We start from the raw sequence: 27,831 nt of genomic DNA, 5'->3' as shown, positions 1-27,831 counted from the left end.
TCGCGATACCGTATACTATCAGGTCCAGACCCCTGTGTAGATAGTCATTTGGCGTATCACAAAAATAAAACAACAGCACTAGTCAATAAATAATTTATTTAATTGAGCTTAACACTAACGTTGGGGTGACCTTTGACCCCGAGCCCAGTGACCTTGAACGTGGACCCGCACGGGGGCTTCTGTTCCTCGCCTCTGTTCATGCTGGCGGAGGTCACGTACAGGATGTCGAGGTTGGGACCGCCGAAGGTCGCTGAAGTCACTTGCAAGGCCGGGATCGGGACCTTTTGTAACAGTTTTCCTCCTCTGGGGTCGATTTTAATTACCTGCAATAAATAATACTCTTATTTATATGGATTGGTCAGATATTTTGCATAAAATAGCATTTATAATAATTAATAGTATAAATTTAAGTCGCGATCGATGTCTGTCCGTATTTCTCCACTAACTCCCAATGGCATAGGCAGGTAGGAGAGTGGGGGAAAGGGGCTTAAGGCTTTTCTTAATTTATCATTAGTTGACCGGCTTACACGTTTGGCACCACACAATATAAAAATTTCTTCTAATTACCTGATAGTTGTCGAAGTTGGCAACCCATAGATTGCCGTCCGTGTCTATGGTCATGCCGTCCACGATACCGTTCAAACCATGGTCTTTGTATTTGAAGACGATTGTGGGGTTTGCTGCAAACAAAAAGTTTATATTACGTTTTATTAGACGCTAAGCTTTTCCGTATTGAGACCTGACAGAGTAATCCACAACTTTGTTTATTTTCATGTCAAGCAACAATTTAATAGCAGTGAACTGTTTTGGTTTCTAAAACCAAAAGGACGTTTACATTAAAATTTTATTACATTTAATAAATCGAATTATTAAGCTTAGAAAACCATTAAATTGAGCAACACCAGGCCAAAAAAAAAAATCGAACGAAAATACTCTTTGGATTTATATATAACTAGCTTTTGCTTGCAGCTTCGCCCGCGTGAAATATTTTTACGGTATAGAAAGTAGCCTATAACCTTTCCAAGACCTTAATTTATCACCATAAAAATAAAAATCTGTTCAATAGATTTTGGAAAAATCGATAACATAGACAGAAAAGGGGACAATGTTTTGTAATACGTATAGATAATTGATCTGAGCATTTTTGGTTTTTGTATTTTTTATACGTACAAATATCGCCAGTGTCGACGTCGTAGTCGTATCTGCGTATGGCGTACTCGAAGGAGTCTGCGAAGTAGAAGGCCTTCTCGTGCAGGTCCCAGCACAGCCCGTTGGAGATGTCGATGTTGTCGCAGAGCTTGTGCGCGGAGCCGTCCGCCTCGAACCGGTACAGCGAGCCCTTCTTCAGGTGGAACTTGCCCGGCTCGTACTCGTAGCCCATCGTGCCTGCAGTTGTGTAAACAGAAAGAATCGTTTAGTTTCTCTTAGTATAGATCACAGAATTATATGAATATACGCAAACGTTCAACGGAGCGGAGGTGCATGCGATTGTAAATATTAATTTACTCTTAATTACCTGCAGACAGTTCTATAGATTAATTTTACTATTTCCGTCCCATGGTAGAGGCTAGCTCATCGCCTTATGAATAAAAAAAACTAGCCTATGCGAAGACTGAATGTTCCCCAAAGGATACAGTTACTATTAATATTATTATCTAGTAATCAATTTTCACCTGCAAACAAGCGACCTCTGGGGTCAGCTTTGGCATCGTTGAACCTGTTCTTAGGGTTGTCCTGGTCGACTTCGGCCACCGTCCTGACCACTTTGGCAGCGTTCATCTCGCCGGACCATTCGATCTCCACCACTTTCCTGTTGAGCCCAACTACGAAGTGGTTCCTTTTGCCATCCACTGGGATTATGAAGGTTGGCATGCCATCTGGAATTGTATGGATATGTTTAGTAGAGTCGGGAAGGAAGGAAAAAATGTGTAATATGAGTGAAACTAGAAACTGGTGTAGATTTTTTATAGCAGCAGATAGATAGCCACGTAGGTGGATGTCCTGCATCAGATCATTTAACAAATGTAACTTACATTGAGCAAATAATCTATTTAAATGTTATTAGTTGAAGTACTGTAACACACCTAGTTTAGCGCTTGTGTGCTTGTCGGTATCAGGTACATATTTATGCACGCTGTTGTCGAATATGCTGACGAAGTACAAGGCTCGCTCCTCGCTGTCCCAGTGCGGGCCCTCGCCGAGCCACACCGGCTTCGTCACCGCTTCCACCTGGGGCGACATCACCAACTGGAACACATATGGAGGTACAGTATTCCTGGACTATGGATGGACAATGGCTAAAGAGCATCTTGCATATAATTCGTTATTAAATTGCTGAGATGAGATAGAGTCAGCAGAATGCTTGGGACACTTAAAAAAATCTCATACTTTAAAAAAAGGATACGTATCATTTTTGTGTTAGCTAAAACTTTATACAATCCGTTTAAAGCAGATTTAACATGGAGACTATTTTACTCGGTTAGATGATAATTTCTCACTAAGCCCCGAAGATAGTAGCCCCATTTCCCCCTGGCTACGAAATCTAAAAGGATAGGTAGAAGAATAACTCTATTTCGTTTGTAATACCTATCCATATACTTTTGATTATCTTAACTAGTCTATAAGAATCAAAAATATTGTATTTTTCCCATATAAATAAACAAATTTACATATCTGAGATCGATATATGTTTGATACAGATATGATATACATCGGATCAGATTATGAAATGTCACATTGTGAAGATTCGCAGAAATAGACAACGAACGGAAAATTTTAAAATCCTTTTACCTTAGTTTGACGAGTCTGTGGGAAAAGCTTTGCTTTGAAAATACACTGGCATTTTGTAAATTCTAATGAAGTTACATGTAGGGACTAAACTCTTTATCCGACGAGATGGTCAGTTAGTAATTCATGGTAAACGCCTTGTCTTAGACTGTAGCAACATACCACAGAGCTATGAATTTCAAAGCCTTGTACGGATGTAATTATTTCGTTATAGATATCACACATTTGCGTGTTTTAGTCCGCAGTATTAAACAAAAACTGTTGTTAGTTGTAAAGGACTGGGCATCATGTGATATATCATCTAATATCACAAGGTGAGTGACACCGTACAATGTCGTACGATACTCCACAATTCTAAATCTTTGTAATATCTTATAAATTACAAGTCCAATCGCAGCGCTTGTCATGAGGTGACTGAGTGAAACGACTTCCTAATGTATTAATGACTATGACCTTTCCTAATAATCGTTGGTGTTTTGTTTTTATACGAACAATAAAACGAGTTTTGGATTGCGGATTTTGTTACTCTGCTGTATAACACACGATAAATTTAAGGTTTAAGATTTATTGATATTAGATATGATTTCACATGTTAATGCGAATGTCAGACATTGAAATACTTATAACTATTTTTCGGATTATTATTTTCTTCCTACATTTTGTAGACTTTGCAGCCTTCATGGTCACGGGGCTGCAGTCTTAAAAATTTCGGGGAAAAAATACTGCGATAAAATCCGAAAAATAGTTTAATGCTCATTTATTGACATATTAATTATGTACATACCTATATGTTATGATGGTGAGGTTATAAAACCCACTTACCTAGGTAATTAGCTCAATTATCTACAAGCTTTGGGCATAATATACCTATTACAAATTAAACATTATTATTAAGCACCTAAGTTCTCAACATATATTCTTGTAATCTGTAAAAGTAATATACATTACCTGTCTCAAGCTGATATACATCCTGGGTATGAATTGTAAAAACCGATAAAAAACTCCCAGTAAAACCCAAACGGAATCAAGTATAACATCATAAATGGATGTTAATATCATTTTGTTACAGAAACACGCACGGCTTGTTGCAAGGATGTCTAGTTACTGAGTCTGAGCCACTCCCGTTATGTCTAGATGTTGTTTCCTTAAAATAAGTAGTCGTAAATATGTTTCAAATGTACTACTAGGGGAAATCGCTTGCAATTAATTGTTGCGTGTGGGAATTTCCTGTGTACCTATATAATATGTTTACTAGAATTTATCTATTTCCATAATGGTCTATGGTAATAATTTCGTGATATATTTGTGTTTTTTGAACTTAACGGTTATTTGAGGGCCCCCCTCCCGCCCCCGAGCAAGCGGCCTTGAACAGTTCGTTTCATACTTGCCGCCGCACGGGTTACGGGCAGGAATATACAAAAAAATACTGCTTATTTGTATAAATAATCAATTTCAGGTCTTTTATTTAATTATTTGTATAAGGTAAAGGAAACGCACTACATATTATAACATTCAATACAATAAAAAAATAAGGTACAGCATGTGATTGTGTGCTGCTTATAGTTGTATACAGCAGTTACTACTGACAACATATCTAATTCAAATCTAAAACATAATGAGAGGTAGAAGATAATATTATGAAGTATTAAAAATATGAAATCAATGACTAAGGTCTTTTTGATAATTTATACCTACTACCGATGTATTCCTCATTCGATTGTCTTTCTAATAGTTGCGTATTAAAATGATGTGAATATGTTTATACTTTACGAGATGCATGGAATCAACAATTTTAATGGCATTTTTATTATAAAATTAACGCAACAATATCCATTAAGTAAAAAAAATGTAAACCGTAAAGTAACATAGTGTAGAAATATTATGTTTGATTTTTTTGTCTATACTTATCTATTATAAATTTCGAATAGATAGTTTCTAAAAATACAGACAAGGCGCCGCTTTTATGGGCCTTATGAAATTTGTAGTGGCGATAGATTATGACTTCACAAAAATATTACAATAGTATTTGTTATAAATGCAAAAGCACAAGACAATAGCAACCCTATTTGTTTCATAAATAAAGCTTAATTTTTCAGTCATTATATTTTATGATACGCTCACGAACATTAGATCAAACAGGAAAAAAATCAAATGTTTCAGTCTCAGTCATGTTTCAGTCATTTATTGTTCACTCGTATTTCCTAGGTATATGTTTTTATCAAAGTATAGATACCGAAGATTCAAGATTTTATTATATCAATGCTTGTCAGAAAATCATATCTAAGCGACAATCAATAAACTTTTTAATGGAACGATTAAAGAATAATTTAATTTTATTTAAAACATCATAACAGTTAAACATGTGGGTTATCATTATATAATGGCATTATATTCCGCAAAAAGAGGCCAGTACTATAATATATTAAATAATACGCCGATGCAGCTCTAAAGTATAACGACCTTAGTCATTATTTATCGTATAAATATTGAAACAAAGCGAATATACAGCACGTATCATGACTTGTTGCGACAACTTTACATATTATGACAGTATGTATGCACACAAAGCATCACGCTTTTCTCCTCTTCAAGGGTAGGCAGAGAATACCCACACTTTGACAGCTGTCAGGACTCTTGTAATAGAAGGACCTATTGTCATTTATTGGGCATAATTCCAGTCCGCGCTGATAACGAGCAGAAATACCCAATATCATTGCACTCGGCACGGATTGAACTCAAGACCTCAGCACCACACTAATATGTACCAAGTACGCAAAACAACTATGCTGCCGAGGCAGTTAAGGTACACTGTAAGTACTCATTGGGGCTAAACGCCAAAGTGGCATTTAAGATATAATTTGGATAAATCGCAGCCACGCCGCGCCGAGGCACACTATAGTTTTTGTCTAACGCCCATAAATTTATTAGTTTCAACTTTCAACAACAGGTAATGTTATTTATAAAAAAAATGAGGTAAGTAAATAATTATTTTTCACTGTTTTAACTAAATGTAGGACTTTCATTAAAAACAATCACTTCGTTGGTTACGTGTTCCCCGCGCCAGTTGATAAGAAATAGCTATTAAGATTAATGCTATAAAATTATAATCGATTGCGACATAGTGTAATAAATAATGTCATTAGGCATTAGTGTGGCCCCAGCTTAATGGCATTAATTAGCGCATTGATCGTGCCGGGCGTGGGTGGAGCCGTAGCCGGCGGCCCACGACTTATCGCGATAATTCCACAACGGCATTCATGACGCCAGTAGGCATTAGGCGCTAGCTCGGGTAAGAGGTTTATCGCGTTATTTAATGCATGTTTTCATTAAATTTAACGTAGTGCTGCCTTTTTTTTATAAACGTCGATATAGAAACTTTATTTAGTAAAATTAGGTTCTTTTTTCAAATATATAACCCCAGAACAAGAACTAAAGCTGAAGACCTTACTAAAATGAACTTGCGTAATAGCTATCTTACTCAAATCGCGTAATACGGCGTACACCAGTGAGTGGGAGTGAGTGAAATAAAAAAATAATTCGTGGTTGGTTTTGAAAGTGAAGTCACAAGTGTTAAATGTCAAACGGTCGTGGTGGTATTATAATGCATGTAAATTAAAAATACACGGTGTACTGGGATCTGTTTTCGGGTGCTAGATTAACTTTACTTAGTAGCATTGTAATGGTTCGGAAGCTTTGTGGACGAATCTATAATGACATTGTACTTATTGGGTACAATATTTTTCTTAAACATTAATGTCCCGTTCGAAAATATATGTGTCGAGTATGACTTATGTAATGCAAAGAAGCGGCGATAGCCTAGTTGGGTGTGGAACGGACTGCCGAGACGAATGTCCGCAGGTTCAAAAACCCAAGGGCACACACCTCTGACTTTTCTAAAAAATCATGTGTGTATTCTTTGTGAATTTATCGTTCGCTTTAACGGTGAAAGAAAACATCGTGAGGAAACCTGCACATCTGAGAAGTTCTCTATAGGAATTCCGATGTGTGAAGTCTACCAATCCGCACTAGGCCAGCGTGGTGGACTAAGGCTTAATCCCTCTCAGTAGTAGAGGAGGCCCGTGCTCAGCAGTGGGCAAGTATATAATACAGGGCTGATATTATTATTATTATAATGCAAAATAGTGTAAATGGACCCAATTTATTATTTGATGACCTTTTATCTCTATCTTTATTATCTTCATTCTGATTTAACAATTAAAGAATATTTTTTATGTACTTTCATTGTTCTTTAATGAACAAAAATCCATATTTTTTTATTTGGCTAAGTAAGTGTTATTACAAAAAATAATGGAAATTTTACGACAAATTTATTAAAGAATCCCAACACGTTCATATGTATCTAAGTATTTTCTTTATATGTATATTGTGTTGTGAGATGGCAGGCTTTCTCTCCGAATTAAATCGACTCATGCCGTTTAATTTCAGTCTTAAATCGTACCACTCGGTCCTGCCACGTTTATTTGTATATTTATTTAATAATAAATAGACAAAAAAAACATAATAATTACAACTTGTTCCTTACTTGAGCAAGGGCTGAGACATACATTTTGCGGCTGTAAAACACTTCGTTTAAACATAATGTGAAACAGTTCCCCACAATAACTTCCCATCTATATCTTGTTAGCGTTTAAGTCAGCAGATTTTTACTCATATTAGACATGTTTATCAAATAAAAATGTTTTATTGTTAAATAAGTAAGTGGTATTCTTTTCTGTCCTTTAATCTAACTAACGATTAGACAAATAAAAAATTTAATAAGTACACAATCACATTATTTATTCATTTTATTGCTATTTTAATAAGTTTTTATAACTTTAGTTCTTGTTATTGGTATTTTAATGAAAGCGATATACTGAGAGTATTGAAGTCATTAAATGACTTATCTTTGGACGAGTCACAGAGACTTTTATGAATTAAAAAGTAACTTGAGTATGACAAAAACGAATTAAAAAGTAAGACACCAGGAAATATTTTTGAACAAACAATATTTATTTAAAAATATAATAATATTTAACATATTGCACTTAAAAATTAGGTACTAGGTAATATTTTAAAGTGTTTAAAAAATTGTCAATCCCAGGTATTCAAGAAAAGAGGACGGTCACTTTCGAGAGTTGATTGTAGAGTCAAAGAGCAATAAATAAAACGCAAATATGGAGTGGTCAAATGAGAAAGCGCTCGAGTTTATACAATTATTTCGCACGGAACCTTGTCTTTGGGATCCACAACTAACACTTTACAAAAACCGCAGCGCCCAACATGACGCCTGGCGTCGAATCAGAAATGGATTACCGTTTCCAACCACCATAGATCATTTGAAAAAGAAAAAAGAATCTCTCCTGGGATATTACCGTATCCATTTGAACAAATATAAGAAATCATTAAAGTCCGACGGTGAGGTTTACAAAACTAATTGGTTTGCGTTTGAAGCTATGGACGATTTCTTGAGACCCGTATACGACGGCAAAAACACATCGAACACGGGGGTGAGTTATTCATACATAGGTATTTAAATTACAAAAAATGTATACATATATTGCATCATGCTTCTCGAAGCCTTTGAACGAAGTTTACCTTAAACAGTGGTCATTTTATGAAACATAATAAGACTGTTGTTATTAAAGTCTTCAGCTGTTTCAATCGTGCCACAATTTTAGTGGTTTTCGGATTTACAAATAGTTAGATTGAAGACAGTGATTTAGCATAACTAATATTTCAGGGTGTATCAGATGCCACGGCATCAGAAGCTTCTGAAGATCAAGAAACCGATTCGCAAATAGGTTATCCTTCACCAACCACGTCACATGACGACAGTTCTTCGAGCCGAGCACCAAAACGCCAAAACACTTCACTACCCAACAACCAGCCAACAGAACAACATTTTATTAAGAAAAAAATAATACCAGAACTAATTGCAGCCAAAAAACAAATGGACGTTGCCTTCGATTGCATGGAATCCATAACGCAAAAGCAAAGAAAAGAATTTGATGAATACGACCATTTTGGGCTGATGATAGCGGCAAAGATTAGAAAAATTAACGACTCGTTCGACAGAGAGGCTTTAATGAATACCATTCAGAATTTAGTATTTGAAGCGATAACGAAAAATGATTCTTCATGTTTATCACATTCACAGAATGGTCGACAGAGCAGGTCCTATTCTCCATCGGAGACGAAAATGTCACCGTTAGTCATAATAGAAGAACGATAGTTCATGTCAACAGGAATGTATTGTATTTCTTGGCTTTCACACGTAACTAAGATCCTCCATTGAAATTGGTATCAGTCAAGCCGTACTGTTCTAGGTGTGAATGAAGGAACATGTTGATGAAGCAACATTATAATATTTTTTATTGTTTATTCACACAATAAACTTCTTTATTGACTCTTGAAACGAGGTCCTTCAAATACGATCGATGTTAAAACAACAAGTACCCAATTGCATTGAACAGATTTGCTATCTATCAAGGATCAGGAAGACGCCTTTTACAATTGGCTAACATCGGTAGCATGTAAACACTATCAAACAAAAACGCATTCGTTAGGTTCGTTCCTATTGTATTTTTCAGATTTTTTGTACATATCTATTTGATAAAAATAAAATAGTGATAAATATATTTAAAATTCTTTTATTTTTATCAAACTTATCACACTGTCTTTATATTGCAAATTCAACTAATCTATATTTAGGAAATATCCAGTACCTATATTTTCATAATCTTAATTGTTGATATCATTCGGACGAGGTGAATTTGGCCAATTTAATTTGTAATTCAGTTCTAGCTTCTGAGTGGATTAGTTATCTACCGTTTATATAAAGGCATAGAATTTATAATTGGTTAAGGGACTGTGAATCGTCAATAACTCCTAGAAAAGCTTCTTCGCACAGAGGTGGATGAACCGTAGCGGTGAAAATAGATATCGCAAATCCGATCCCTGCACCGAGAAAATGTTTGTATCTCAACTCTGAAGTCACAATACTTCTCGGCATAATATTTTTTTTTATTATTTAATAAAAGGCATATTTATAATAATTTTACATTAGATCGAGCGTTTACAACCATCACAGCTACAAGCAAATGGACAAACCAACGTTTTCGCAATATAAAAATATATTTACTTACTGTTAATATAAAACTAAAAAAATCGCTCACAAAAACACAATAAACCGATAAACTGAGTGAATATTATTGCACTTGTATTTTATATTTAACGTCTAATCTAATCTTTAACAATCCCATGACAATATAACTTGGCAACGGTAGATAGCGTACATCTCGAGGTGTTGTCGCTACTCTACGCAACTAGATTATTCTACAAATGACTACTAAAGGTACAGGTAGACCGCGCGAAAGTATACAACAGAATATGTACTCCACAAAAAACTAATGTAATGTAACGAAAATTATAATTTTTTAAGCATGAATAAGCTGGTTAGACTGGTGTAGTACTAATATAGTGTAAAACAAAGTGGCAACTTGTTGCTGATTTCTGTATGATGCGCGAGGAATCCGGAAGCCTCAAATCTGGCTTAAATTTAACATATTTTTTGGAAATTTGTCATTTTCTTCATTGACTTTACACCAAATGGACATTCGATCTACGGTCAAGTGTTCGAACTAAAAAAAAACTTAATCGCAAATGAGTAGTAAATGAATTTCTTAATCCTTTACAGTACTCGAGTAATGAGAGAAAAAAACCATATTCTTATGCCCTTATGGAGTATAAATAACATGGAGTTAAGGCCACGCTTAGGTGAATACAAGCGAAATTGAGTTACAACGTAGTAAAATAAGATTTAGATTGAAATGATAACGAGAGGCTTACATTTATATAAGGAAAGATAATTTATTTTTGTCAAGCAATTTGATCGAATTCCTATATTTATCTCATCTCTGTCACATATTATCTAATTCTAAGACAGTTTTTAAAAATAACGGTTTTGAATACGACTGCTACATTCAAATGTATCAAGTGGATCATTATCTGTGCATTTGAAAATGATGTGCACTTACATAATTATAATAACGATTGTGTTATATTCTGTTTCACTGAAGAGTTATTTAAATGTACCTGAAACAAAAACATGTACTTAAATGTACAAAAAGTAGTGACGTATAACAAATATTAGAAAATCTATAAGAAAATATTTAATTACGGTCCCAATTTGTTTAACTAAGGCAAGATATTTCTTAATATTTTATATTGAGACGAAGTTAGGGTTATAAACTTAAAGTTGTGCAATGAACATATTAGTCAGCGTAATTACTGCAAAGGTACTTTCCGTAACCATCAAACGGTTCATTCTGAGTTCATATAGGAATTCTTTGGCATCAATCATAGTTTCTGATTATTAGTCCATGACTTATGAATGTACATTCAATAGTTTTGTTCACCTTTTTGAAGTTGTAATATATCATTCTGTATATAACGTAGATTTTAATTATACCTGTATTGCTTATTTATCATTATAAATGCCCCAGAATATTGTTTAGTAGGTACTTACACAAGAATTAAACAGTAAATCGACGTGTTTATACTAAGATAGAAGACAGCTATGGCTAAAAGTGAAAAGAACTTTTATGCAGAAAAAATCATAGTTTCAGTGGCTCTTTAATTCTGATAATCCACGCGGGCGACACCGCGAATAAAAGCTAGTATTTGCATTATAATATGTTATCTTGAATACACGTAACTTCTAACATTTCTAGTGAAGTTTGCGGTCTCATCTCGTCATGTGAAACGGGACACTAACTCTGATAAAATGTGATATCTCGTATGCCGTTTCATTTACGTTGGGAATTTCGGATGCGTGTCGATGATGCTTACCAAAATTGCTTGTTCACTACTACGAGATCCTATTTTATATTTGATGTGTAACTTAAATTATATACATCACATGATTCTATATTTTTAGTGAAAATTTACAAAAGATTGATAACAAAGGAGCCATGAATACGTCTTTTCTAATTTTACTAACATAATTTTTTTATCTCATTTTTGTAAGATTAGTAAAAATTTACCTAGGTTCTTGCAATAAACCAGTGAAATATCAACCATAATGAAAAAAACCAAATCATGCATTATTGAACTGTTAATTATAGATTAATTTGCTAAAGGTTTTCTTCGTATTTATTTAGAGCATCCGTAGCGCCACCCTTGGCAGTATTTTTTTATTTTAGGTCAGGTCCTTTTCTAGTTTTCACCGGGATGCCATGCAAACGATATATAAACGAAATCTCAGTTTTCCGCCGCCTTAGACGGAAGGTAGGTACGGTAGGAAGGGTTGAGCGGGGAGGAAACACTTAATAGAATTGTTCGCAAGTGTATAGTGTATTCACCAGGTTAATCCCTAAACGTAAACAAATATCTGCCATTTATCATAATTGTTTATCCTTATTATCCTAAGACTGGCGGTGCTTGCTGGATTTCTTCTTTCCCCTTCCGTCCCGCACGTCCTCTAGTGCCGATGCAGCTGTACCGCCTAGGATATAATATGCTCAATTAAATTATTCAGATATTATTATTATACCCATAGTATAATATTTTCGTACAATAACATCATTGTTAAGTCGTATAACACACGGTTAGATAATTATTTGCTAATATATTAAGGAAAATCGTGATATAATTGGGTTGATAAGTCATTTTAATTGAATAACACAAACATATCCCGCATTTATCCTCGAAGAGGTATGCAGAGGCGCAACCAGGGCACCCATTTTTCGCCAAGTGTTCCGTCCCATGATGTGATAGGGGGCGAGCCTATCGCTACATCGGGCAAAAATTCTAGACTCCGTAGAAAAATTCAAATATGACTTTTCCCGACCCAGATTCGAACCCAGAACCTCAGAGCGCTGTCGTACCACGCATTCAGTAATATAAAATATAAATTCAATAATGTAAGTCATAGTTAGGAAAACTCAACACGTTAAAGGTATCGCCGCTTAAAATCAAGTACATGATCTCGTCTCCACATAAACAAATGTAAGGTGAAAGCTACTGTAGATTGATATTTCAATTATAAATGTGCGAGTTCGTACACCACGACCGAGACAAACTGCAGTTCATTACCGCTTTCACAGGTATTGGATGTTGAAATAAAACTATTTTACAGATTTTTATATTCTCCCGACGTTTGGAAGACTTTGCAGCTTTCATGGTCACGGGGCGGACTGAGGTGTTGTTCATCCGTAAGTAATATATACCATATCTACATACATTTTACATTTACGAATGTTTAATTTTTTTTGCTGTCAACGGTCCACAGTGTCTTGAAGATAACCGCGATAAAATCCGTAAATAGATTTATTTCAACGTCTAACATTCGTGTAAACATAACAAATCATTAGGATTAGATGTTTGAAGGAATATTGTACGGCAATAGTGTCCTATCTAGAAATATCAAATTCATGACTTTATTTAAAAACTCGTGGCATCATTCGCGGTTGACAACTGAAGCTGTTTTTCTTTATTATCTTTTGTTATCAAGTTGTATGAAATTGGATAACATGGTTACGGTTGCTTGATTATAAATTATAGCGTGATGTTTAATAGCTTATAGCCTTCATTGATAAATGAGTTATCCATACAGAAACATTTTTTCAATTCGAGCCAGTAGTTCCTGAGATAAGTGCGTTCAAACACAACTCTTCAGTTTTATATCATAGTATAGATTATCATCTCCATCTGCGGTTAACTATAATACCATCAGGAATAGCCAAATTTTAAAAATCTTTCGAATCTAATTTCATCAAACATATGGAAAGTACTACTATAAAGCTATTTATTAATCTTCCATTTATCGCTTATGGTCCAGATATATTTTTCCTTTCTATGGTCACTGTTAAACATTACAGAAAGAAAGAAAAGTAAGGTTTACACATAAACTGGTTGACAAGTGCGATCAGAAAAAAATGCGATGCTTTCAACCATTGATTCCCAAATGGTCCGGTCCCCCAGGGGTCCACGGGAGATCCGATCCGAACTTATATATCCTAGGGAATATGGTCGAAATTTAGCAGCAGGTGGTCCACCGAAACCAGCAAAATATTGAAAGTGGTCTATGAGAAAAAAAAGTTTGGTCTTGTTCGGAACCGTACCTTAACTGTCAATCATTTTTTTCATTTCTTTCACCTTTTCTTCACGGATAGATAACAGTTATCAACAATTATTTATAAAATACTCGAAACAGAACGGCGTTATCGTCTCAATTTCGCTATAGATAACCTTAAGGATTATATAATACATAGCAATGACATTTCTTCTCGAATGTTCATTGTTAGGATTTACATAAAAATACGAATAAAGGCCAATGATGTTTAGTTGTTTCGGGAAGTTACACGAGAAAATGTCTTAGAGTTGACAATCGCGCACAAACTTTCATTGGAATAAGTATTATATAGATAACATTTTTATTTCCCTTTCTAGAAATGTATACCGTAGGACTCTACTTTGAACTTTCTAAAACCTAAAATCAAATCAGTTTCACACCTGTGAACCTTACACGCTACAAACGACAATAACAATTTTAATTAATGGATTTAATGATTAAAATTTTTAATGGTCTCATAATAATGTACAAAAGTTAAATGTAATCTCTGATTACAATATATTTGATAACGTTGCGAACTACAGGAAATAGAGATCTTACATGTAAATTCCATAAATACGTAGAGCGGGTAATCCAGGCTACATCTTTACATATTATAAAACAAACTTCCCTTTTCTGTCTGTCTGTATGTTATCGATTTTTTCAAAATCTACTGATCGGATTTTTATGAAATTTGGTATGGAGATAGTTTAAGACCCTTGGAAGGTGAAAGACTACTTTCTATCCCGGGAAAATATGTAGCGGGACTCTTATTCCAGCAAACTTCTTCACGCGGGCGAAGTTGCAAGCAAAAGCTAGTAATCTATAGGAGCTAATGTCAAACAATCGGTCATTAAAATAAATCCACTACTGTCCGCAAGAAGCATGGAACTGAACCGTACCCTCAAGCCAGCCTTCAAACAATACGAGATACAGTAGAAATGATAATATAGTTCACTCACCATATTAATTCTTGTTGAAGTTTTGTAAATTAATTTCATATTGAGATCGTGCGGTCAGTTTGAATGTTTCGGTATGCTGACCACCTCCAGCCCTTTACCGAACACGCATACTTTTATCGAATCGCTGAAAACATAGCAATAATACCATACCGCATTAATGGAACGTAAAAATAAAATGTCAACAAACATCTTTTCAATTATTTCTAATCGATATTGTGTAATAGACAGATTTGAAGAAACAATTTAAAGAGAAAGCATTTATTTTGTTGTGTTTTATTCTGGTATTCATGCTGATGCAGGCTGCCATGCCGTCAGCAGTCAGCTCTGAGAAACAGACTTGTTATCACAGCAAAGATAGAGCTTAGATAAATAACGTCTATGAATAAGGGGATAAATAATTTCACTATAGTAAGTATGAGTAACTGTTGCTCATCTGATTGTAAATGCCAGCAGCCTGAGAAACATACTGACTACCTCCTTAAATATAAATTAAAAAGATAATACTAACCTCGAAACATCCAGAACATCCATTCCCTGTATATCAGCTACATTGCTATACATCTGGGTTTTGTATTCACAATCTATACCATTCTCAATATTCCATTTAAACAGTGTGATCCTCTGATCTATGGACGTGGATAAAAGCAAGTCTTCTACGATAAGTATACCAGTAATCTGAGAACTATGGTAATTGGATGAAGACCAAGTGCTTTCAATTGCTAAAGAGGTCAACTCTCCCTGGTTAGGTTTCAGAAAATGCAGTAGTATGCTGTTGTCATCGCCTCCGGTCGCAAGTAGTATATTGTTATCAAAAACCTTTGTTGCTATACTGTTTACACCAGATTCTCGTGTTTTTACTATAAAAAATGGTTCCCAATTATCTTTTGAGTGGAGATCATCGATCAGCCAGAAAGCAACAATTCCTCTAGTTGTGGCTGTAGCAAGGATATCTTTATCCAAAAATCGAAAACAATGCGTTTTTAATATACAGGTTTTGTGATACTTCGATTCTGTGATTGTTTTAAATGTATTGTTAAATGAAAATATACGCAAAACTGCATCAGAACATCCAGCAAATATAAATAGATCTTCATTGTCTTTGATAACATCTATATCCATAATTCTAGTCTCAGGATCAAAATCCACTGTGCAGTTTTTCCATGATTGATTACCTTTTCGTTCTTTATCGGTACCTTTTACTAGATATTCTACAAGTTCTTGTGAATCGACTTCAATTTCGTCTGCATTTTTAATAAATTTAACATTTTTTATGTTAATTTGGGCGCGTCCACCACCGGATATAACTAATAAACCATTAGGAATAGTAGGAACTAACTTTAAAGTTCTAACACTAGACAAATGTTTGAACACTACTTCATCTCTAAATGTAATATTCATGTCATGTCTAATATCAGCATTTGAAATTCTCAGTGTTGTGTCTTCTCCTCCCGATATATAAAAAGGTTTTGTGTTATCCTGAGAGTCTTTATAAACTTTCAAACAATTTATTTCTTTGCTATGAGATCCTTTTATTAAGTTTCTTGACATAAGTTTATTTAAGAAATAAGTTTGTAAATTTATATCTGAATTTTTGACATAAACTAGTTGGATAATTGGTTCAAATTTATCTTTAGTTTTAATAATGCACCGCTGTGCGTCCCACGAGCGATGCCCGCCGCCGCATGCCACCTCCAACACTTTACAACTGTCCCTCATGTTATACACAACAAAAACTCTTTCTTGAAATCCACAGATTAAGTTATCATCTTTGTCTAAGAACTTTTCCACCCATGGAAATTCCAGATCTTTTCTATTCATATAATTGAATTGATTAGAAATACTATCTACATGAAAATATTTGATAGCACCATCCCTGCCTGTGGTCACTACATGGTTATTTTTAATAGTAATAGATGTAGGCCCATATCTGCCATGTACTTTAATAAATGTTTTAATTGGGTCTCGTTTTCCTTTCACATATACATTAACATTGCCACATCTGTCACCCAAAACAAATATGTTTGCTTTTGAATCAACTGCTGCAGATGTCAACCATCTTTCTTTGCAAGCTGGTAGTGTAAAACAAGCATAAAGTTCGGTATTATTGTTATAAGCCAGAACATTAATGTTACCATCCTCTGAACACAATACTAGATGTCTGTTTCCAGCCCAGTGCATAGACAATATCTTGCCTAGATGTAACTTTGTATCAATTAAGTTAACAAGTACTGGTTCATTTTTACAACTTTCCGCAAATACATCAAACTTTCCATTCATATCAGCAACAGCAACCATTTGTTTACAAGAAGACAGACTTAGCAATTTGTATGAAGATTCATGATTGAGTTTGTATGCTGTAGTCTTTTTACTATCAACAATATAATATATAAAGTCATCTTTATCATTAAGAATGACAACATTCCTCCTTGCAGTTAACAAAACTCTTTTGGGCATGCCAACATCTATATTGATTATTTGACTCTCACAATAATCTTTGTTTGTTGCCAGTGGATGCAAGATAACTCCACTATCACCACCTCCTGTTACTAAGAGATTATCAGAATAATCCACAGCCCATATACAACCATTTTGATGTGCTGTATTCTTTTTGAGCAATTTTCCTTCAAAATCCCAGATGCATATAGCAGAATCTTCACCCACTGAGACTATATAACTGTTTGTTATGCAGTTTCTCATGACCCTTGCCTGATGCCCATAAAGCTCATATTGACAGACTATGTCTATGCTCTGCCAATAGTCTATGCTATTACTTGGTAATATTGGTATGGTTTTTGGACTCCATATTCTGACTGATCTGTCATCAGACGTTGTTACTATTAAGTTTTTGTCTGGTTCACAGGATATGGAAAATATTACACCCTAAAAAGAAAATAAGGGTCCAATAATACTTCAAGCACTCATGGATATATCTTTTATGACTAAATAGCTATCTACTTATGGACTTTGATAACACAATCAATAAAACTCAAAAGCTCTATTGAATAATAAAATGCATTACCTTATGTCCCGTTAACTGATGTAAAGGCACCTTATCTCCACATTTATGTATGATGACCTCAGAGAACACAGTGCCAGCCATCACAAGAACATCCTCACATAGCGGTACAAGCAGGCCACTATACAATATAGAGTTGTCTTTACTGACATGTTCTGAGACTAGGGTTTGGGCGCTAACATCCCATTTCTGTAAAAGAAGTGCTGACTAATGATAAGAAGTAACATTTTATTAAATAAGATTGAATCTGTAGTACAATTTAGTTTCTGAATAATTTTTGTTTATATAACCCCCTTAAGTAAGCAGATGTTTATATTGTTAATTGTTTTTTATAGAGTTGTTTCCATAGTATACTTTCAATAAGAGTATAGGTTTAAGGAAGTCAATCTAGTCTTAATGTAATTTAGTGCTTAAGTATTGTTTATAATGATTGTGTTCAATATGCATTTTGTTAAATAAAAAAAAATCTCCTCAAGCAATTCACTACTGTTTATGAGCTATGACGCTTGGGTACTATTGGGCTAATGATAGGCCTGTGTCATCATTCAGATTTTTATAATATTCAATATGCTTATTTGTACCTGAACAACATTGTGTGCAGTGAGTAGTGCTATATTCTCTCCACTCCACAAGCATGAGTGCAGCCAGTCGTTGCACACAACAGGCTCGAAACACCTCTCTATCATATTGGTATCCACACACTCAACCTTCACTTTGACCACAGTAAACTTTTTCCCCCCAAAAACCAGAATTCTTTGCCTACATTTTGAAATGACAAAACCATAAATTTTTTGGCCGGTTAAGACTTCCTTCTTACATAAAAAGCTGCCAGAGTTCTTATCAAACACATTCACTTGACTTCCAATTCCTGAAAAAGGAATATTTGTCAATATTTAAATTGTATTATATTTGATAAAAATATGATAAAAAGCATAAAAATAATTACTATAACTGGTCATTATCCGCCTATCTATTGCTGTGACTAATAAATTAACTTTTTTTTAACTTTAATGTATGAAACTAATCTAATGATAAGCAATAGGAATAGATGACGATTACGGTTTCAGCCATCGTCAGTACGAATTGTTGGGTAACTGTGACAGTCGCCACAGAAAATTTTAATCCCTCGATTAAAGAAAATTTAGGAGCTCTCAACGGTCGCAAATAAAGGCGGGGTATGTGAATCACTATGTATATAAACATTGAGATTAACTACATACTTAACAATGTAACTTGCTGTAGATAACTACAGCAAGTTACATTGTTAAGTATGTAGTTAGTACGTAGTAGTAGTAGAGTACCATACAGTATAAACTGTTAAGTAGGTCTATTGTAAATTGTATTTGAATCTGTACAGGAATGCCCGTATGCTTTAGATACTTGTACAAACGAGTTTCTAACCTATAAGCAAGCTTACCGGCCAACACATAATTATCAAAAAATTTAACTGCAGTAACATCTGTTCGTGTCATTAAAGGCATTGTATTATTTATTTATATAAAACAAAAATATAATAATAGCAAAATTATCACATGGATTTGTTGATAAACAGGAAAAAAAGTTTTGACACTTGACAGTTGACAGCTTATAGCAGTGACAACCAGTGTTGCCAGGGCCCTTGAGTCGTAAGTTACGTTTCGTTTCTTGAAATGTTACATTTTTGCTGCAAAAGTTACATTATTGTTTTTTTTTTATTTACGCGTTTTTGGCAAGCATTTCTGTAGCTACGAAACTGCGGGGACTCGCGAAGTAGAAAATGTGCGCGCGCACACTCAAGCAAAATCAAGTTTTAGTAAATGCAAGATACGTTTCATTTTGTCATGGCGAGCCATCCTAAGTGTGATATGGAGTGAAATACTTCTTAGACCCGCCAGTTTTAGGTGCGTTCAATTTGGATGCGTTGAATAGAAATGCTTTCGTAAACTGTTTACAATAAATAATTTATATTACAAATCTCGTTGTTCTCAAAAGTTACGAAAATTGCCTTAAATATAAAAATTACTTACATGTTACGCGAGGGGGTCAAAAGTAACGAAAAATGTAAGAAATGTAACCTTCTGGCAACACTGGTGACAACATACAGTGAGGCCAAGGTCAATAATTTATTTATTTTTTAAATATTGGTCGCACCCACATACGAAGCTTACCTTCCAAGTACGACGCTGTTACGAGCGAAAAATACTTGAGAGTATGTTTACTGCGTACAACTCGTACTTGTCTTGGATAAATTATATGCCGGCGCCACATACAGACAAATATTTGAACAAAGACTTTGTCACACGTTTGAACACAGTTACAGATACTGAGCAAATTTCAATTTTTCTGGCTTTTACTTTTAGGTTTCTATATAATCGGTTCTCCTTCAAGATACACGATAACTTTGAAAGCTTTGATGTGTCGAAAAACCGTTAACCAATGGCAAATACGTAAACATTTAAACAAACTTTGCACAAATACGAAAATACTAGTGCCACACATGAGTTCAAACAAGTGTTGAAATATTTTTGCCATGTGTGGCGCCGGCATTAGGTTCGCGATTTGTGAATACAAGTGCGCTGCGAGATATTTATACTTGCAAGTATTTTTTCGTTATTACAATGAATGGAAAACGCTTCGTAACTTTAGATCTAATTTGGCTTCTTTTTATATCGGGAAACTGCATAAAATAATTGTGAACCGGATTTTCATAATATATTTTGCCGGCAAAATATTTTCATTTTCATAGTCTTGCACAGAATATTATTATAAAATAATACTATTTAGTAAAATAAATCCAATTTATTTAGCATCCACAATCAAGTAATAAATTCAACCAAGTTTAAATGATTAGCTTCGTTAGCTCTCGTATTGGTCTAGCGGGTAGTGTTCCGAGTATTTTTTCAAGTGTTGCTCCATCTCCTGCATTTGTTTACTGAAACAAGAAAGAACGTAGCTTGTTATTGGTCTGAGACGTAAGATAGACAAGTATTGAGAGAGTACCATAGAATTGCGACTTTAAATAATTTGACAACCAAGCCCCTCATTACTATCGTTATTAGGTTTTCATCTGAGGTTTCCACTTTTAATGGCATAGTCAAATTATTGCAGCCTGTTTTATTGAATATGCGCCAGATGGCTTCAGAGGGACCCACAATGCCAGGGTTTGCATCATGTTTAGTGCGTTGGCTATCTCATCAAGTCTTACATACACTACCATGCCATCAGCTCCTCTAGAAAAAACGCTTAATTAACAATCTCCGGTAGAGGTACTCACTGGATCCTCGGCGGCATGTCATGGTAGACGTCCTCTAACATCTCCCGCCAGTTGGGGCGTTTCTTCTTCTCTGCCTCTTGCATCGTCCGTAACACCGTGTCTCTCGCTTCCTTCTGCCATGATTTATCGGCATCAGCGTCCCAGAGACCTGTTGACATGTTTTTGTGTAAACAATATTTGTTCAGACTTGCCGGTTATCGTTCCTTTTCCTTTAAAGTATCGGGACATATTAACGTGATCGACCAAAATTGGGAAACCTAGTAGATGCCGATGTGGGAATATAGTCGCAATATTTTATACTAGCTTTTGCCCGCGGCTCCGCCCGCGTTATAAAGTTTTTCAGGCTAAAGTTTTCCGTTATAAAAGTAGTACTTTCCCGGGAGCCTATGATCTTCCCAGGGTCTCAAACTGTCTTCATACCAAATTTCATCTTAATACGTTGGGTAGTTTTTGAATTTAATACGTTCAGGCAGACAGATGCAGCGGGGGACTTTGTTTTATAATATATTTTTTAGAACTTTTTAAGTGAGACATTCCCGTCATACATCATTGTTGCATAACTTTAACCGTTTACGCAGCGCAGGCAACGGAAGCTCTCAAAACTCATAATTTTCCCCGTTTTTGCAACATGTTTCATTACTGCTCCGTTCCTATTGGTCATAGCGTGATGATATATAACTTTGAGCACTCCACAAACAAAGGACTATTCAACACAAAAATATTTTTTCAGTTTGAATCGGTAGTTCCTGAGATTAGACATTACTGCTCCGCTCCTATTGAATATAGCGTGATGATATATAGCCTATAGCACTCTACGAACAAAGGGCTATCCAACGTAAAAAGAATTTTTCAGTTTGGACCGGTAGTTCCTGAGATTAGCCATTACTGCCCCGCTCCTATTGGGTATAGCGTGATGATATATAGCCTATAGCACTCCACGAACAAAGGGCTATCCAACGTAAAAATAATTTTTCAGTTTGGACCGGTAGTTCCTGAGATTAGCCATTACTGCCCCGCTCCTATTGGGTATAGCGTGATGATATATAGCCTATAGCACTCCACGAACAAAGGGCTATCCAACGCAAAAAGAATTTTTCAGTTTGGACTGGTAGTTCCTGAGATTAGCCATTACTGCCCCGCTCCTATTGGGTATAGCGTGATGATATATAGCCTATAGCACTCCACGAACAAAGGGCTATCCAACGCAAAAAGAATTTTTCAGTTTGGACCGGTAGTTCCTGAGATTAGCGCGTTCAAACAAACAAACAAACAAACAAACAAACAAACAAACAAACAAACAAACAAACAAACAAACTCTTCAGCTTTATATAATAGTATAGAAGTATAGAAGTATAGATTATGTAAAAAATCCCGCATGAAAAAACGTTAAATTAAATGATATATGCAATAATAATCAAAAATAAATACTTGTGTGAGATATCATTGATACAGTTGTGCATTGACGCACATTCCACTCATCGACAAAGGACTTTAGAGTTTTTAGTGCAACAGCCAAATTCCTAGTCCATATTTTTTTTAACACAATAGTATTTTGGCAATACCTTTTTGTTCCAAATAAAGCTTGAACTTTTGCAGTGGACTCTCTTCTTTGGTCCACTTTTGTATTTCCTCCACTGGTCTGTAGGCGCTGCTGTCGTCAGATGTTGAATGGTGGCCGACTCTGCAAACATTATTGCCTTATATAAAACCCTGGTCAGATAATTTTCAGCTAAACCGTGTGGTGACGGCTTGTGACGCTGGTGGATATCGGCTTTGGAGGCAAGGCCGAGTCGCTGGAAATATTGATGCGTGTGTTGACATTGACTACCACGAATCATTATTACCGTGTAAAAAATCACGATAAGTTGACTCGCAGCTAGTTGTGTGTGTATAAAAATTTACAAGTGTTGCTGATAACGTAAAAGCATCTGGAAGTTCTTGCGAAATATACTTACTGCTGAGAGAACTCGTTAGTTTAACTCTAGGTTTAGGAGGTTTTATTTTTATTATCCGAACCCGCAGTCAAAACCTCCGAATGGGATACTGGAATTCCCCGGCTTAGCGACTGCAGGGCCCTGGAGGCAAATTAGAAGGGGATATCTAGGGAAGGGACGCATGGGGGAGGTATAAGGAACATTTTTGGGATGAGCGGAGGGGAAAAGACGGTGTTCGGGGAGAAGAAGTTCAGGAGGTTGAGTCGAAGTGCGTACCTGTAGCACATGGCCTCGATGAGCACGGGCTTGTTGCTGCCGACCGCGAGGTGGCGCGCGCGGCGCACGGCGCTGTAGACGGCGAGCGTGTCGGTGCCGTCCACCCGCAGCGTGTGCAGCCCGAGCGCGGGCCCGCGCGCGCCGATGCCGTCGCCGCGGTACTGCTCGTTCGTCGGCGTCGATATGGCGTACCCGTTGTTTCTGCTGTTGTACAATTTGGAAATTAAATTGGGTTTAGTTTTGTTGCCGAATACCTTTGATGGCTTTTGTTGGTGCCGGTTCCGCCTTCGTGGGATTAAGACTAACACGAACTTCGCAACTCCGTTTTTCAGTATCTATTCCTACGTATAATACCTAAATTATATGTAGATTTTGTGTATTTGTACACTTGGGTACTTAAAACTAAAAAGTTAATAGATATAAATACAAACGAGGAAAATGTACTTAACACATAAGGAATTGATAAGAACAGATAAGTACCATTAAACATAATTCACTATAATATTATTATTAGATTGATTAGTCTTAACTCGTTGATATTACAGGGAGGGCGAGAGTAGAAAGAAGAAATGAAAACTTATTATTTTGCAAGTAAATAAATAAACTAAACTAAAAAAAACGAATTGTATTTTATTTTTTTGTATTATGCACCGTATGTAGTTTTTACCCAGAACAGATTTTGAAATTATTTCATTTAATTTTCTATTCTTTATTTTATCTAAATAGATATATAGAATTACAACAGAGATCTTTAGGTACATGATTGAGTATTAGCATATATTTTGTGATTGACGTATATATTTAGACCCACCAGAACAAAATAACAGGGCATTCGAGCGTGGCTGCGAAGTTGAAGGCAGCATGCGCGTCGCCCTCGGACGCGGCGCCGTCCCCGAAGAAGCACACCACGCAGCGGTCGTTGTCGGGAGTTCGCTTCAGCGCGTACGCCGCGCCCACCGCTTGTGGCATTTGGGTGGCTGGAATGATTGTAACAAACACATTCAACTAAAGGTTAATTGTAGGTAATAATAAATAGTCGATTAGAATCTTGAAAGTAAAATAAAGTTGAAAACATGGTAAGCGAACAAAAACAGTTAAATAGGATCTCATCTAAAATTGCAGTGTTTACGTTCCCTGGGGGCGAATGCTGTCCCCCTTTCTCATCATCTAGTTCTTGGTTACTTCTATCCAAATTCTTTCCTAAGGTTACGTAATAAATCCGCTCACCCAAAGGACTGGATATGGTGACAAGATTGAGTCTCTCGTTTCCGTAATGGACCGGCATCTGCCTGCCTTTGCCGGGGTCTTCGTGGTTGCCATAGCATTGGTTGATGAGCTCGGTGACAGTGACTCCGCGGTACAGGAACATGCCCACCTCTCGGTATTGCGTGAACACCAGGTCTTTTGGAGAGAGCGCTGCGGCGGTACCGATGTGGATGCCCTCCTCGCCGTAGTTCGTCATGTAGAACGATATGCGGCCTTGTCTGGGAAAATCAATATAATATTACTGTATTAGTGTAGGGTACTACGCCGCGCAATTGACCACGTCTCGTCAAATTAACAGCATATACAAAGGCTCCTCTAGACCGAGATGGTAGACGGTCACTCGAAAAAGCCTAATTACAACAACGGACGGTGATAAGTTGATAGATAAATGATAAATAGTTGGATACTAACAGAAATACTATGTCCGTTCTGTGTATATAATTATGACTATATTATAGCGTATGACTGAGGAGTACAATGCATACGATTGCAACAGCACCATTTTTGACGAACTTCGTCTTTTTTATTTTAAATTTGTACCGTTATAAATTGCACAAATAAATATTACTTACATAATTTCATTATTTGACGTTGTCTTGAAATAATTTACATTTTCATATTTGATAAAACATACCTCTGTGATTCATACAGGATCTTGTCCATCTGGTTAAGTTGGACCATGGTTTTGTACATATGAACCAGAGTATCTTTATCGATATTTGGCTCTTCCTTATTATCGATAACTTCGCCATTGTTGTCCAACACGCGATAAATAGGGATGGGGTCGTAACTATTCTCGTTTAGGAACTTAATCTCCGTTACGTACGGTGCCTTGACTCCGGGAAATTCTGCAATTTTAACCCCATTTTGTACCGCTTCCGGTCTCGTATTTGTCGACATCAACTAAAAAGGAGAAACAAAACGTAAGCACATTTTGTAAACAATATAGTGACGCACTCGCCTGCAACAAAAACTCACCCATTTCAGCGCATGCATAAACACATTACTTTTGCCTCCATAATAATGACGTGATACATACTGAACATAATCGCAACGCCGTCTTGTTACCCGGCAAGAAAATCGTTTTAGTCCAATCATTTCAAAATAAACCTTATAACAAATGAATTAAGTTTGTATCAGCACAACTTATATCACGATTCATAACATACTGATTGCGGGTATCAGTGTTAACAATGTCACTGATTGATTTTTTTATCACGTAACACATGTGTGTAATACATGTTAGAAATAATTACTAAAAATCACTAAAATTATCCACTAAATTTATTTAATAAATCACTCACCCTAACTGCATGGCGCAGAGCGTTGATCCGAACGAAACTAGCTCCTGTCTTGAGCGCCATTTTGTAACTGACGCAAACTCATTAACGAAGTTATCGTATTTTATTTATCCAAATAACATTAGCAAGTTGATAAGACGCGGCCTTTCGCTTCGGAACTTACTTACGTATGCGGCGAGCGGCAATGTTATTCTACTAGGTTCATGTTACATATTGTACATACCTACTTATTTTTTATAGTTAAGCTCATTTCATAATCGGTACTCATATAAGTATTTAAAGTTAAGGAACAATTTTGTAAAAGGAACAGACATTATAACAATGCTAGAATACGAAGGCCGATAACGCTCCGATTTCTTGGGCCAATATTCGAAAACCAGTCGTGATTCGTGCTTAATTATGTATGCAGTAGTGGAGCTGGTGTAACACCAGCTGTTACGTCTTATTTGATAGTTAAAATGCTAATCATTATTAAGTAATTAAATCTGAAAATTTAAAATCCGCAGCTAATAAATAAGAATTTTGTATGTGTATGTTCTTCGAGCTCGTGGGCTATGGGCTGAGGACTGAGGCGTGAGATCTACTTAATTTGAAAGCGGATGAATTAATTCCATTTAATTTGAGTTGCGACTAGTGATAATAAGGGCCTATGAATAATATTAAGTCATTCTTTTTCGATAAGATAACGCGTTGGTTGATCACTGATCACGGATTGATTGCATAACGCAAATTATATTAACAACTAAATCATTTATAATTTATTAATGAATTATAATTAAATAATTGATGTATCCAACAAGTATATTTTTGTATAAATGATCCCCACGACACTTTACTTGCTCTGTTGTGGTTAAATATGAAGTAATTTCAGTGATAATGGAACGTTGTTGGTGCATATAGCTCAGGTTTTCCTATTTTAAATACCAGCAGCAAGTATAATAGTCTCTACTAGTACAATAACACGCACTAAGACATCATTTGTTACATTCTTATATGCAGGTCTTACAAAAGTAAGACCTGCATATAAGAAAATGGAGGCACGCTAATTCTCAAAAGTTTGTAAGTCCATCATTTCTGTACCCTCCTCCCTTCTTGACATTTTCTTTGATTAATTCAAAATTACTTTTAGGGGCACTACGTGGCCCACAAGAAAGCCTTGCTTATATGTACCTATGGTATGTGTTATGATAATCTTCTATCTATACTTATAATAAATCTGTAGAGAGGTCAATTCTGTACATGAAATATATTTCCAAAATAATAACTATCAGGGGGTGATTAGGGATCGATACTGATGCCAAAAATGCAATTAGTAATTTTTTTGTCTGTCTGTCTGTCTGTCTGTCTGTCTGTCTGTATAACCGTTATAGAAACAAAAACTACTCGACGGATTTTAACGAAACTTGGTACAATTATTTGTCATACTCCTGTGCTGGTTATAGTATACTTTTCATCACGCTACAATTAATAGGAGCAGAGCAGTGAAGGGAAATGTTGGGAAAATGGGAGAAGTTATTCCATTTTTTAAGCTTCCGTCGCGTGTGCAATCTTAATGGTTAAAGCTACACAGAAATCATGTATGACGGAAATGTTCTCCTTAACATTATGTAAAAAATATCCCACGACAGCATATGTCTATCTTTTATGGTTGACTCACAATAACACGTGTAACTCCCGATAGCTTAGCAGTTCGAAGGTTTCTCATTATATTTGTCTACTCTTACGTTTATAACACTCTCAGTCATCCCTAATTAAAAAAGTTAACATTATTAAATATTCCATAAAAAGAATCATAGAAATCGGTATAGAAACACCAAAGTTATACATGAAATACGCTAATAATAAGCCATCATGCGTGAATACTGAATCATGCTATAAGGATTATATTTGTATATATATAAGGTCGCGAACGCACAGGCAGGC

At 35.7% G+C, this 27,831-nt stretch overlaps 3 protein-coding genes across 13 annotated transcripts; 1 reads left to right on the top strand and 2 right to left on the bottom strand.

Annotated features, from left to right (window-relative positions):
* Positions 1-79: 79 nt before the first annotated feature.
* Positions 80-19,467, bottom strand: LOC115445924 (regucalcin-like). Of its 8 annotated transcripts, XR_005112599.1 has the most exons (7): positions 19,296-19,467; positions 18,460-18,746; positions 17,882-18,067; positions 15,371-17,742; positions 14,863-14,986; positions 10,824-10,881; positions 2,170-2,247 (listed from the first exon to the last, which is right to left on the bottom strand). XR_005112599.1 is itself a non-coding variant. In XM_030172432.2 (6 exons), the coding sequence occupies exons 1-6, from the start codon at positions 14,899-14,901 to the stop codon at positions 99-101; spliced, it is 960 nt and encodes a 319-aa protein (XP_030028292.2). In that variant the 5' UTR covers positions 14,902-14,916; the 3' UTR covers positions 80-98. The 8 variants fall into 8 exon arrangements, 5 of the variants coding, with proteins under 5 accessions (XP_030028292.2, XP_030028295.2, XP_030028294.2 ...); XM_030172432.2 differs by lacking the exons at positions 10,824-10,881; positions 15,371-17,742; positions 17,882-18,067; positions 18,460-18,746; positions 19,296-19,467 and adding exons at positions 80-323; positions 568-680; positions 1,171-1,386; positions 1,674-1,877 and having other exon boundaries at positions 2,085-2,247; positions 14,863-14,916; XM_030172435.2 differs by lacking the exons at positions 10,824-10,881; positions 14,863-14,986; positions 15,371-17,742; ... (1 more) ...; positions 18,460-18,746; positions 19,296-19,467 and adding exons at positions 80-323; positions 568-680; positions 1,171-1,386; positions 1,674-1,877; positions 9,933-10,078 and having other exon boundaries at positions 2,085-2,247.
* Positions 5,679-9,425, top strand: LOC115445925. Of its 3 annotated transcripts, none has more exons than XM_030172438.2 (3): positions 5,679-6,076; positions 7,889-8,294; positions 8,528-9,425. In XM_030172438.2, exons 2-3 carry the CDS (start codon positions 7,962-7,964, stop codon positions 9,017-9,019), a joined length of 825 nt encoding a protein of 274 aa, XP_030028298.2. In that variant the 5' UTR covers positions 5,679-6,076; positions 7,889-7,961; the 3' UTR covers positions 9,020-9,425. The 3 variants fall into 3 exon arrangements, with proteins under 3 accessions (XP_030028298.2, XP_037296230.1, XP_030028297.2); XM_037440333.1 differs by having other exon boundaries at positions 5,679-6,302; XM_030172437.2 differs by lacking the exon at positions 5,679-6,076 and having other exon boundaries at positions 6,974-8,294.
* Positions 19,468-20,641: 1,174 nt separating the features above from the next.
* LOC115445938 (2-oxoisovalerate dehydrogenase subunit alpha, mitochondrial) lies at positions 20,642-26,089 on the bottom strand. Of its 2 annotated transcripts, none has more exons than XM_030172453.2 (8): positions 25,912-26,089; positions 25,242-25,510; positions 24,569-24,825; positions 24,153-24,318; positions 23,342-23,545; positions 22,694-22,812; positions 21,132-21,279; positions 20,642-20,789 (listed from the first exon to the last, which is right to left on the bottom strand). In XM_030172453.2, the coding sequence occupies exons 1-8, from the start codon at positions 25,969-25,971 to the stop codon at positions 20,714-20,716; spliced, it is 1,299 nt and encodes a 432-aa protein (XP_030028313.2). In that variant the 5' UTR covers positions 25,972-26,089; the 3' UTR covers positions 20,642-20,713. The 2 variants fall into 2 exon arrangements, with proteins under 2 accessions (XP_030028313.2, XP_030028312.2); XM_030172452.2 differs by lacking the exon at positions 25,912-26,089 and adding an exon at positions 25,586-25,741.
* Between the last annotated feature and the right edge of the window lie 1,742 nt (positions 26,090-27,831).

This window comes from Manduca sexta, chromosome 19 (genome assembly GCF_014839805.1).
Source record: "Manduca sexta isolate Smith_Timp_Sample1 chromosome 19, JHU_Msex_v1.0, whole genome shotgun sequence".
In the NCBI taxonomy this organism is placed as follows: Eukaryota; Metazoa; Arthropoda; class Insecta; order Lepidoptera; family Sphingidae; genus Manduca; species Manduca sexta.
The sequence above is the reverse complement of the archived record's forward strand: the minus strand, read 5'-3'. Positions and strand labels throughout refer to the sequence as shown.

Bases quoted from the DNA above. Each gene is read 5' to 3' on its own strand.
- LOC115445924 (XM_030172427.2), bottom strand. From the start codon at position 19,359: ATGCCTTTAATGACACGAACAGATGTTACTGCAGTTAAATTTTTTGAT. The intron at 17,743-17,881 runs GTAATGCATTTT...TTTTCTTTTTAG, and splicing joins ATCAGTTAACGGGACATAAG to GGTGTAATATTTTCCATATC. The intron at 12,293-15,370 runs GTTAGTATTATC...ATTATATCCTAG, and splicing joins GATGTTCTGGATGTTTCGAG to GCGGTACAGCTGCATCGGCA.
- LOC115445938 (XM_030172452.2), bottom strand. From the start codon at position 25,705: ATGATTGGACTAAAACGATTTTCTTGCCGGGTAACAAGACGGCGTTGC. The intron at 25,511-25,585 runs GTGAGTTTTTGT...TCTCCTTTTTAG, and splicing joins TTATGCATGCGCTGAAATGG to TTGATGTCGACAAATACGAG. The intron at 21,280-22,693 runs GTATTGCCAAAA...ACATGTCAACAG, and splicing joins GCTTTATTTGGAACAAAAAG to GTCTCTGGGACGCTGATGCC.
- LOC115445925 (XM_030172438.2), top strand. From the start codon at position 7,962: ATGGAGTGGTCAAATGAGAAAGCGCTCGAGTTTATACAATTATTTCGC. The intron at 8,295-8,527 runs GTGAGTTATTCA...CTAATATTTCAG, and splicing joins AAAACACATCGAACACGGGG to GGTGTATCAGATGCCACGGC.